We start from the raw sequence: 12,361 nt of genomic DNA, 5'->3' as shown, positions 1-12,361 counted from the left end.
TTTCACCATGTTGGCCAGACTGGTCTTGAACTCCTGACCTCAGGTGATCTGCCCACTTGGCCTCCCAAAGTGTTAGGATTACAGGCGTGAGCCACGACGCCCGCCCTTCTTATTAATTTTTCTAATGGCAACATAGATATATACGCATCATAACTGACTCAAGGAACACACAAATGCAAAATGTGGAAAGTCTTCCCTTCCTAGCCCTAACCGTTAGTCGAAAGAACACTGTTAAAAGTGCTTGAGGCAGTTATTCAGATTTTACTGTGTAGTGAGGATTATATTACGAAAATTCATGCAAAAAGAAAGTAAGGATCATTCTGGCACCGATCTACTGATATACCTGAAGAAAATCTAAGTCATATTCCTTCCTATACTAGTAAATTCAAATAATGGCAAAGAGAAACTTGGTTTTAGGATGATATCAGGGGGTCTATTTTACATCAAAGTAATACATGGAATACACGAGATAAAGGAAATAGATTCCAAAGGGCACTTGATTCCCCCAACATGTCTCTATTATTGAATAAATTACTTAAAAGGCCCATCCTCCATGGGTTAAATCAATGTCCTGGCATTCAGGTAACTTAAAGAGGGTCTGCCCACTGCCAAGCATCAGGGGCCTGTATCCAGGAGCCTGACAGAGGTATAAAACACAAACATTACCTGTTAAAAAGCAGAGCTCAGGTATCAGGTGGGCGAGCCGAGCCTCACTGTTGTCATTTCTCTTCCTCTTTAACAGACTAACAAGCATGGGCTGATTGAGGTCAGATACAGTAATATCATATTGCTATAAAATGCAAGATTAATGAGGGAAAAGTTAACGTGGAAGCACCGCCAGGTGAGCATCCTTACATTCAACAAGGTGATCCTAACATATATAAAAATGTAACCAATCCCATGGTTACCTACTTATTGCTACTTTCTTCCCAGGACCTTTCTATCTGAGAGCCAGTTTTATTATTTTAATTATTTTTTCTAACACAACACCATTAAAAATATCATTTCCCTGCTGTCTCTCGGTTTCAGCCAGATCAGATTCAGAATAGACTCCAGCTGGTTCTATACGTAGGTCAATGACATCACTGGGACTAACTCAAAGCCAGCATTTCCACTACTGATGACTGAGGCAGACTGCCCCATGCTTAACTATCTGGCTCTAAACATCTATATTCATTTTGAAAATATCTATACACAAGCTGGAGGCGAGTTATATTGAGACAATCTCAGACTTCACAAAAAAGTATGACTGTCCTTACCTTCTAGGATAGTAGGATGTTACAGGGAAGCAGCCCTGAAGTCTGACAAATGTGAATTTGATCCCCAGCTCCTCTATTTGCTTGGGCTGTGACACTGGGGAAGTGACTTAACTTTCCTTATCTATCAAATAAGGATAACAGTAGCTCACAGGCATCCTATGTAAACCACGAGCAAGGGGTCTGGTTTATAATGAATCCCTGGCAACTGTTAGTTCATATTCCTCTCCCTTTGCCATCCTAAACTTCAATTTCAGCATTCTCACCTTGGCAAAAGCTCATTTACCCTCCAGTGACAAAGGTTACAACGAACACTCGTTTCCATTATAATTTGATCCACATTAGTGACAGAATAACTGGAATTATAACGTATAAAATGCCTGGGTAATGTGACACTAACATCAATAATCACAATTAAAGAAGTTAAATGTGAGCATTTCTCTATTTCAAGAAAAACTTTGTCATTAAAATAAAAAAACGAGTCAAGAATCTCATTTGAAAGCAGCAGGTGCAACTGATGCTATGGCTAAAAAGCTTGGAGAAGCCTTTATCAAGTGAGTTTGCATACATGACTCCATTAATTTAGAACACATGGTGTGCTTACTGTGTTCCAGAACAGCAGTGGATAAGAAGATAAAAGTAAAAGAGGCACAGTCCCTGCCTTTCTGCATAAATACATTATCTACAAAGCGAGGTCCACAAGAAGCACAAACAATGCATAACGAAGCACAATAAAGCACAACAAACTGATGAAAGAGATACTATTATTGTCCCCTTCACAGATGAAAAAACACTGAAACATTAAGCAATCTTTCCAAGGCTCCATAAATGGAAATTAGCATAGCTAGGATTGATCTGTTAAGACTCTGCTTGTTATACCACTCAGTACCGGATCCCCGGGCTGGAGTGGGAGGGGCGGGGAGGAAAAGGAGATGGTGGTAGTGACACAATTATGGCTGGCAAATCAGGGAAGCCTCCATGCAGGTGAAGACCAAGAGAGGACCTTGAAGAAAACGTGGGAGTATGGAGAGTCTCAGGTAACAGCTCCAGCAAAACGAAGGCAACTTCCAGGAAGAAGGACTCTAGCTGGAACATGGTCAAGAACTCTAGCCCCTAAGCTGCTCCCACAAGTTAAATTTGACCCTTTCCCTTGACCCAATTTTCTTAGCATTTGAAAATACTTTGTATGATAAGATAAAATAGAGAAATATAAAGGTCAATATCAGGATGTCTTCCACTTTGAAAACTGACTACATAATAATTGAGTCTTTCCTGGGACAGGGAGGAGGGCATACTAGAAGTTGTCGCAGTGTTCTTTCTTTTCCTCCCTAATTACAATATCTATGCAGTGAAGCACAACTCATTGCAAAAAACAGTGACTGGGATTTTTACCATGATTCCCGTTTCAGAATGTCACAGGTCCTAAAATACTTCTGTTTAAATGAACAAATTTAATCATGCAAGAAAGAAGCCCAAATGTTTAACAAACTGTGGGTTTCATAAACACAGAACACATTTTATGCACAAGATGCTTTGCTAGATACTATGCATCAAGGATTAGCCAAACGCCATCTTGCTCTCCAAGGAGTATGTGTTCAAGAAGCAATGTGATGAATGCACAGGTACTTAGAAAGGAGAACAGCTTGCTCTTCTATGTGTGTGACAGAAAGCAAAGCCAGAGAGGACTTCACACTTGGACTTGAAGCTAGGATTTGACCTAGGGGTAAAGCAGAAAGGTACAGCGTGGCTTTCTGCAGATGCCTAGTGAACACATGCAAAGGCTAAGGAAGGTGTAGGCCAGTGAGTGGATGGGGGATAAACGCATGGGGTGCATAGTAGGGATGCTGAGAAATATAAGAAAGAAAGAGGGGTCCAAACTATGCAGTACCAGAGAGGAAGAAGCAGAGGATAGAAAAGAAGGAGCATGGTCTCCACTGTTCTCCCAGTGCTCACAAAGTGCAGGCACACTTCGATGCTCTGTGTGCATAATTATCTTGTTCGGTCCTTACACTACACCATGAAGGTAGACAGGTAAATTTCCTTTACACATGACACTCTGGGTTTAGTGATTTACCCAGGATTACACAGTTAGAGCCAGATCATCTTACTCCAGAGCTTATGCTTTTAATCAGATTTCTGGGCAGCACTTCAGAAAGATCTCTCTGATGGCTGTGAGGATGAGGGATCACAGTGAGGAGAGAGCTAGGGCATAAAGAGTGATGGTAGGGGGAGGGGGATCCATGAGATGGCCTGCATTAATGCAGTGGGAAAAGGGCTGGAAAAGAGAAAATTCACGGATAAAGGATACAGAACTCATCTTGGTGACAAGTGAATGAGGAGGTTAACGTGAAGAAGAGGAAGAAAGCAAAATCATTCCTGTCTGAGCTATAGAATTTCCAAGGAGAAACAGGAATGGGAGACAATGAATTCAGTCTGAATTATATTAGTTTGAGATGCCCGCAGGGTATTCATGCAAATATGTTCTGGAAATGGAGATGAATATGTAATTTGGGAATGAGGGCAAGGCAAAAACACTATATTTGAGCCATCTCAAAATACAATGAAAAGGTTCTATATGAGGGAACCATGGTGAATAATGGTTCCTTTGTGGGGAAAGAAGGAGGAAAATGTCAAAGGAGACTAAGATAGAACAACCTTAAAGTAGTGGAGAGCCGCAGGGATGTATCCCAGGAGCCAAGGAAGGAAGAGATCAGTTCCAGCGGGTGGGAGAGGTCACAGGTATCAAACGCACTGAAAGCCCTTTAGGATAAGAACAGTAACTGAACTCGACCCTTCTAGAACTACTTCTAAAGCAGCAGAACTGGATACCAGACTGCTGAGGTTTCAGGAAGGAAGAACGGGAAAGGTGCTTTGAGCTGGTATAAATGACTTTCTAAAGTTAGCTAAGGAGAAAAAGAGAGCTTTTCCTGAAGGTTTACAATGATCAAGAAAGGGTTTTTGGTTTTGTTTGTTGTTTTAACCTGAATATTACTACACATTAAAGAGAAGGCACTTTCCAAAGGAATTGAACATGGAAGATGAGGGGCAGGGATAACTGTTGCAAATGCGATTAGAGTTTCCAGAGACAGCAACAGATTCCATCAATAGTTTCTTGAGTATCTAATACGCGCAAAGCACTGAGCTAGCCCTGGGTATCCAAAAATAAGGAGCCCTCTCCCCAGAGCTCGATGTCTAGGATGGGGCTCAGACCATTCGTGTGGTGCCTGTGATGACCTGATACAGGGAGGGGATCCTGGGAGGAATGCTATAGGGCTCCTTTGAGACTTGATGGCTGAGCTGAGTTCACAAGGGTGTCTAGCGTTCATCTGGCTGTCAAGGGGTATCCAGGAAAAGGAAGCAACATGTGTGAAAATGCACAGGGGAGAAACTGAGTCATGGAATCACAAGAGGCAATTACATCAGAGTCAGGCAAGGGAGCAGGGGAATGGGAAGAGATGAGGCTTTAAAGGCAAGATTTGGCCACATCATAAGGAGCCTTGGAAACTCTGCTAAGGGGCTTACATGTGGTCCTAAGGCAATAAGGAGACATGGAAATGTATTAACGTTAGGAGCAGTGTAATCAGATATGCGTTAAAAGGAGATTACTCAGACTATAGGAAGAAGGAAACAGGAGATAGGATGAGGGTCAACAGGAGACCGAGATGGTGGGGATGAAGGAGAGAGACAAGTCAGAGAATCAGGTCAGAGGCAGACTCAGCCTACAATCTGGGGGACCTCTGAGACTTGGAATAAGTAGACTTCTCTGAGGTAAAAGGAAAGGAGATAGAGATGAATGAAGAAAAGTCCTACCTGCTTGTAGTAATCCACATAGGTGATCTCGGTGCCATCCCGCTTCTGAAAGGTATGTGTGGGCTTCACTGACCAGTCAATGTCATCAATGGAGTAGGTTCTGTTATTGTATCTGGCAAATATAAAAAGGCTTTAAAATTTGTTAATCATCTAACATAAGCAGCTACTTCACCACACTTTTAATTCAACACATAAGATAGACTCCAGAGTGTCAGAAATTATGAAAACAATATAGCAAGACTATTCACTTTTTTAAAAATACTCACCTCTTATCTGAAAAGGGCATTCCTTAATAATTTCATATACAGGAAGACTTCTGTCCACATTCCAACAAAACCTGTGGGGAAGTCCTTAGACTTCCTTAGACTAGTCTATTTTTCTCACTGATAGATACACTAATTTCAGGCAAATCATTCTGAAATGTTCACAAGCTGAAGCATTGCTCAAAACTTTCCCATTATCTTCTCAGATAATGGTGTCACTCAGAGTTTCTGACTTCCCAGGTAGTTTTTCTGATAAAAAAGCGCCAAAAGAATGCCAATCAACCCACAATGCTGGTGTCTTGCTTAACCTCCCCGCTAGGGCTGGCTCTTGGCAAAACTACAAAACAGGTTAGCTAAGATTACTCTAAGCTCCTTCTCCCCTTCAGCACTGTCCTCTCAGGATGACCCAGCCTAGGGGCAGAAACTACCACAGCAGGTTTCTCTAGAGCTCTTGATTCTTTGCAAGATGACTTTGAAATGTGATAAGCTAATCCATCAAGATCATGACAGGAGGATTAGAGGGTAGCCTTCTCATACCAAGTAGTGTGGAATCCAGCCAGTCCCATCCCTCTGCTATATATCCCAGATAAACAAGTTTAAGTGGAAATTCTAAGCCAGAATAGAAGTCTAACAAGTCCCCTAAAAGAAGTATTCTTGCAGCCGTAAAAAGGAACAGGACCATGTCCTTTGCAGGGACATGGGTGGAGCTGGAAGCCATTATCCTGAGCAAACTAAGGCAGGAACAGAAAACCAAACGCTGCATGTTCTCACTTACAAGTGGGAGCTGAACAATGAGAACACATGGACACGAGGAGGGGAACAACACACACTGGGGCCTCTCGGGGGATGGGGTGAGGGGGAGGGAGAGCATTCTGAAGAATAGCTAATGCATGCTGGGTTTAATACCTAGGTGATGAGTTGATAGGTGCAGCAAACCACATGGCACACTTTTACCTATGTAACAAACCTGCGTATCCTGCACATATATCCCAAAACTTAAAATAAAAAATTTTAAAAAGTATTCTTGGACTAGCAGCAGTACATGGTGAGATTTTTAGTCCTCAGGAAGTCATCTAAATTTTCCGTGTTTAACTCGGTTCAATGTGCAATGAGGGCAAATTTTATATACATAAACCTAGAGGTTGCAAAGAAGTAAAATGTGGTCTCAACTTAAAAAGACTCCTGAATCTAATAAAGAAGGTGAGACATGGAACTAAACTTCTGTCCTTTAAAATGAAATAAAATGGCTATAACAAGGTAGCCATAAGCAAAGTGCTATGGGAGCAGCCCAGGGGAAGAAACTGAGTAATTCCAACTGAGTAGGCAAATGGGGATGTCAGAAAAGCTGGGATATTAGAATTGGGCTTTGTGAAAACTGAAGTTTAAAAGGCAGAATTTGGGGTAGGGAATCCAGGCAACTGAAGTGAAGTGAATTGAACTGAACTGAAGCAGAAAAGTGCAGAACGTTGGGGGTTAGAATAGAGTGGCATTGGGGGAAAGGAGGGTACAGCAAGTGAGAATTTGGAGCTACGTCAGCTTGTGGACCGTCCAGAATGCCACACAAGGATGTGTGAACTCTAGACAACAAAACAACCAGGTCTTCTAAACAGATGAGTAAACGGATTAGATCTGTGACATGGGGCCAATACTCCAACGCTACTTCTATTCCCAAATACTATCAATGATTGATTTCTGAAGAAAAGTTTATTTAGACACAGGCTTGTACCTTGTAAGGACAATGAGCCCCATTAGCTGCTTCTCACACGTCTGGGCGAAACCGGACAAGCCAGTTCTTTGACAGAGAGCAGTCATGAATTCCAGAACCGTCTCATTCCGGAGGACCTTGTAACTCACATCAGCGCTAAACAGGAGCTTGCTTTCAAAATATGATACAGAAATGGCAAACCCAGGCCAAAGGGATAATCTTTAAAAACAAAACAGAAAAAAAGGAATATTGTCAATGTTATACGAGAAACACAATAAAGATTTTTAAATGGTGATTTTCTGTTCTAATTCTCGACATCTTAACAAGATAATTATTTTCTTTAGTTTGATTTCTTCCAGTTGTTGACTGAAATCTTTCTTTCAGCTGCAGTGTCTTTAAGCATACATTTAGAATAAAATACCTTACTGGAAAGCAGTTTCTCAGCCTTGGCACCACTGACATTTGGAACTGGATAATTCTCTGTTAGGACCGTCCTGTGTACTGTAGGATGTTTAGCAGCATCTCCCTGGCCTCTATCCACTAGATGCCAGTAGCAGCCTCCCAGCTGTGACAACCAAAAACGTCTCCAGACAATACAAAATGTTCCCTGAAGAGGGGGGAAATGCCCCTGCCTGAGAACCACAACTGTAGGAATAAGATGTTTATGGAGTGATCTGTCCTTGCAGGAAAACATCTAGGTTCAGAAAAGCACCCCAACTCAAAGGTGAGGGCAGTGGATAAATTTAATAATGAGATTAAGAAATACAGAAGTAATATCACAAACAGAGATACAAGAGAAACTGGAACACAGCCTACAGTTTCTTTCCATATAAACTTAAAAATCTTGAATAAGAAGTTACAGAAATGACATGAAATAATAGACTAATATTTTAAAAAATAATTCCAGTTTATATTTTGTGGACTATAAGTAGTCACTGTGATACTAAGCCAGCCTCCAGGACAGGCATATGTGCTGAGCACCTAGGGCAGTTTAGTACAATCTGCACCTATGAGATTTTCTAATCTAGGTGGACAGAATAGTGACAGGGACGAACTGGATGCTTCATAGAGAGCACATTGACACTCTGAATGAACATATGGAAACTCCATCATTTTTCCTCCACCGGGCAGAAGGCCAAACACCCCACTCCCATTTTCTATCTTTTATGCACTTCTCCCTTTATGTATCTACGTTTGGGCTACCAGTTGCCTCTCTGTCTACAGTTTGACCACAGTATTTTTGAGAGCTAAGTAACAACCAGTTGAAGACATAGCTGACCACTTTCCCTGAAGCCTCGAATTCCCAGTTTAGGGTAGAAATTCTGCAAGTGTTCCTAAGGATTCTACCCCTCACCAGAGTTGTTTGGTTGGCTTCTCTTTCTGACCCGTGCTGCCCTGACAATTTCATGTCAACCACCTGGCTGTGCTAACATCCTTTCAACAACAAAATGAAGCACCAACTATGTGTTATACCACAATACAGCTCATCCTGCTTTCATTATTACTTATTACACACAGAAAATTCAGTTTCTGAATTCCTTCTAGGATTTATGATAATTATCCATCACACTAATATAAGAAAACAAAGCTGCTAGCTTCACATTCACATGCACCATTTTATTCAAAAAAACTTGAAAGTTTAAAAAAACCATTACATTTCATATCACAGAGTCTCTCACAGGAGGCATAATGGTATAATATTGTATCATAAATTACATTGCTCACATTACAACAATTTTGGAGTAACAGAAAGTATAAATAAACCTACTTGTGCTGGGGAATTTCCACTGGCTCTGAAGGATTATAGAAGTTCCGTCCAATTTGGTACATGGACAACTTTTTGAGGATCCTGCAAGCATATTGTTTTGAATTTTTGGTAAATATCAGTCAGTAACAGTGTAATTCTAAGTTCATACCCTTGCTGAACATAATGTTAAAAATATATAGGAAATACAGACCTCCCATTCTCACAGCACTGCAAGGTTTAGACACTAGATATACATATGAATGTTTATAAAGAACTGTCAGTTCTTCATATTTGAGAATACTACAACTGAAATTATTTTTATCTGTCTGGGTTTAGCTGCAATGACAAATATGTGGCCAATTAGCCATTAAGGCTGCAGTAGTAACATTTTGGTTAGCTTAGATGGGGTGAGATAAGCCATGCCTTCAGGCCTTTTTGACCTCTTCTCTATTTGGGAATGAGGACCTTATTTCTCTTTTTTTTTGAAATGGAGTTTCACTCTTGTTGCCCAGGCTGGAGTGCAATGGTGCAATCTCAGTTCACTGCAACCTCCGCCTCCACGTTAAGCAATTCTCCTGCCTCAGCCTCCCAAGGAGCTGGGATTACAGGCAAGTGCCACCACACCCGGTTAATTTTGTATTTTTAGTAGAAACGAGGTTTCTATGTGTTGGTCAGGCTGGTCTCGAACTCCCGACCTCAGGTGATCTACCCGCCTCGGCCTCCCAAAGTGCTAGGATTACAGGTGTGAGCCACCAGGCCTGGCCGAGGATCTTATTTCTAATGAGGCTGCTCAGGCTCCCCAGGTGCTGCCAAATGACCAAGGCTGTGTCTTCAGGAAGTAATCCTGGTCACCTTAGGAATTTGACCTACATGGGGGTTTCAAGTCAGGAAACAAGGGTTCCAATTGTGATTCTGGCTGCCAAATGTCACTGAGCCTAAGCCTCCTTCTCTTAAAAATAAGGATTTTAATAGTACTTGCCTCAGGGTGCTCTAGTGAGGGTAAAGTAAGATAAAAGACAAGTGAAAGAACTTTCTCACTGAAAAGCATCTTCCAAATGTCAATATGCAAGACTGTCTTCTGAAGAGCTGATATACAGTAAGCTGAGGCTCAAATATGACCAAAAGGTGATGGACAAGACATCTGACTAGAATTAGAAATCAGGACACGTGGGTGGGGGAAGTTCACTGATGTGCCCTTACAACTCAGGAAATCCCCAGACTTCCCCATCTTCATTCCTTCCAGAGGCCACCATTGAACAAAGGACTTGCCTGTAAGGTTTCTAACAAATCATCGTAATGATCCACAGCAGCAGCATGTAAAACAGTGGTTCTCAAGCTTCAGTGTATCCTAAAAATGTGAATTTTCAGGCCTGTCTGTGAACTTCTGTTTACTAACTAGATTCAGTGAGGGTCCAGGGAATATGCCTTTTATGGAGCTCCACTCCACCCCTAAGAAGACATAGGAGTATGTGATCCTTAGACCAGTCTGCAGAACACTGAAAAGCTGAGTTACAACCATGTAGATGCGGGGGAAAGAAGTGGGCTGAGGGTGGAGCCAGGGTAGAAAGCAGACAGTGATCTTCTTTCCTAAATTAATCAGCTAGGAGAAAAACAAAATCTTCAGTTTATTAAGTCAAACTTACTAAGTTTGCTAAATGAACTTCTAAGTCTGGGAAGAGACACAGAAAAAGAAGAAAAGGAAAAAGGTACCATCCCTGCTACCAGTGAGACAGCAATAATCCCCATATTATTTGTCTCAACTTAGGATAATACTGGATATTAACAGTTCGTGCCACTGAGTGGTTGTAATGGTCTCCGTTGCACATTATTGCTCATGTACGAGAAAGTACGTGAGAAATTGTCCTAACGGTGGCATCGCTGCTGGCACACTGCCTACAAAATGGTCAATTATTTTAATACCCAGGCTTTATGCTGAAAGGTATCATTAGCCCAAATTAAAGTCACGTTTCCAGTGTCTTACTTTCTGAAGATGATATTGAAGACCTGGATGCACACGGGAGAACTTGATGGCAGCTCCCTCTTCAGGGTGATAGTCATCTTTATAGTCTCGCCTCTTTGAGTTTCACTTGACAATTCTGTGACCTGGGAAGAAGAGGTACTTAATATGCACCCTAGAAATTAGCCCCAAGTGTGCAGAATGCAGATATGATAAAGCCATCACAATGTAATATGCATTAACAAAAACAAAACCGCAGGTGTTAGTATATGAGTAATAATCTAATCATCACATTATGTTCAGAGGGCTTTTTTTCTCTGTATCTTGCCAGTCCTTAAAACAACACATCCCTCTACTCCCTAACTTCTTAAAGGAGAATTAAAGCCAGACTCATGGTTCAAAATTTGGTCCAAAGAGAGTTCCAGAGCAGTAGTTCTTGGTCTTTCTAGGGAGCGGGAGGGAGATGGGTCACAAATTACTTCGAGAGTCTGATAAAAGTTACAGATATTTCCCAATAAAATTTTACACACACACACACACACACACACACACACATATATATACACACACACCAAAACAGTGTACATAATTGTACCCATTTTCAGGGTATTCACTGATACTCAGAAGCCCACTAGTGAACTGTCCTGCCCATCCCAAGTTCATGGATTCCAGAGGACAGCCTCCCAAAGTCTGTTTATAATGCAGAAGAGCAGAGAACAAGAGAGAAGGAAAGAAAGGAGAGACGATAAATGAGATGGAAAGTAAACATGGGGAAAGAGGAATAAGTGGTGGAAATTAGAGCAGATCAGAAATCTGATTTTATAAATTGCTGAAAGGTCTAGAGAAATCCTAGAGTCCTTATAGCCTGGAACAATATATATTCTAGCAATATAATGAATGCATGAATATGATTCTATAACAGCTCCCACTAAATTTAAAGCTTCTTGAACCAGAAAGGACTCAGAATAGGTTCTTGAAATAAAGGAATATATGATTCAATCAATAAATATCGATCAATGATCATGGATTTTTCAAAGGGATAAGGAATTAGATAAAGTCAGCTAATCAGCAAGCATTTATGTATTCTGCCTCAACTTTCTACAGTTACAGTATGGATTTAACCACTTTTAGGTTGCATCAAGAATATAGGGCAGGAACTAGTCATTGCATGTAAACAAAGAGAAACTGATCTTTTCACAGGGATGTAAGATTTCTTTTTTTTTTTTTTTTTTTTGAGACGGAGTCTAGCTCTGTCGCCCAGGCTGGAGTGCAGTGGCCGGATCTCAGCTCACTGCAAGCTCCACCTCCCGGGTTTACGCCATTCTCCTGCCTCAGCCTCCCGAGTAGCTGGGACTACAGGCGCCCGCCACCTCGCCCGGCTAGTTTTTTGTACTTTTAGTAGAGACGGGGTTTCACCATGTTAGCCAGGATGGTCTCGATCTCCTGACCTTGTGATCCGCCCATCTCGGCCTCCCAAAGTGCTGGGATTACAGGCTTGAGCCACCGTGCCCGGCCAGATGTAAGATTTCATCGAGATAATTTCTTACTTCAGATAAAACTGTACAGAAATCAGAGATGGACAGCTATAGAAAGAGCTCATCAACATCGGGAAAAATCTGGCAG

General features: G+C 41.5%; 1 protein-coding gene across 1 annotated transcript in view; it reads right to left on the bottom strand.

Moving 5' to 3' along the window:
• PIWIL4 (piwi like RNA-mediated gene silencing 4) overlaps nucleotides 1–12,361 on the bottom strand; it is a 49,617-nt gene that overhangs the window by 24,621 nt on the left and 12,635 nt on the right. Inside the window, exons 5-9 of the mRNA XM_010360569.1 lie at nucleotides 10,763–10,884; nucleotides 8,803–8,883; nucleotides 7,056–7,253; nucleotides 5,067–5,178; nucleotides 667–790 (exon numbers count right to left, since the gene is read on the bottom strand). Of these exons, the coding sequence (XP_010358871.1) occupies nucleotides 667–790; nucleotides 5,067–5,178; nucleotides 7,056–7,253; nucleotides 8,803–8,883; nucleotides 10,763–10,884 (637 nt within the window). The remainder of the gene's footprint in view (nucleotides 1–666; nucleotides 791–5,066; nucleotides 5,179–7,055; nucleotides 7,254–8,802; nucleotides 8,884–10,762; nucleotides 10,885–12,361) is intronic.

Source organism: Rhinopithecus roxellana, chromosome 15 (genome assembly GCF_007565055.1).
Source record: "Rhinopithecus roxellana isolate Shanxi Qingling chromosome 15, ASM756505v1, whole genome shotgun sequence".
NCBI classification, from domain to species: Eukaryota; Metazoa; Chordata; class Mammalia; order Primates; family Cercopithecidae; genus Rhinopithecus; species Rhinopithecus roxellana.
Note: the sequence above shows the minus strand (reverse complement) of the source record. Positions and strands in the feature narration are given on the sequence as shown.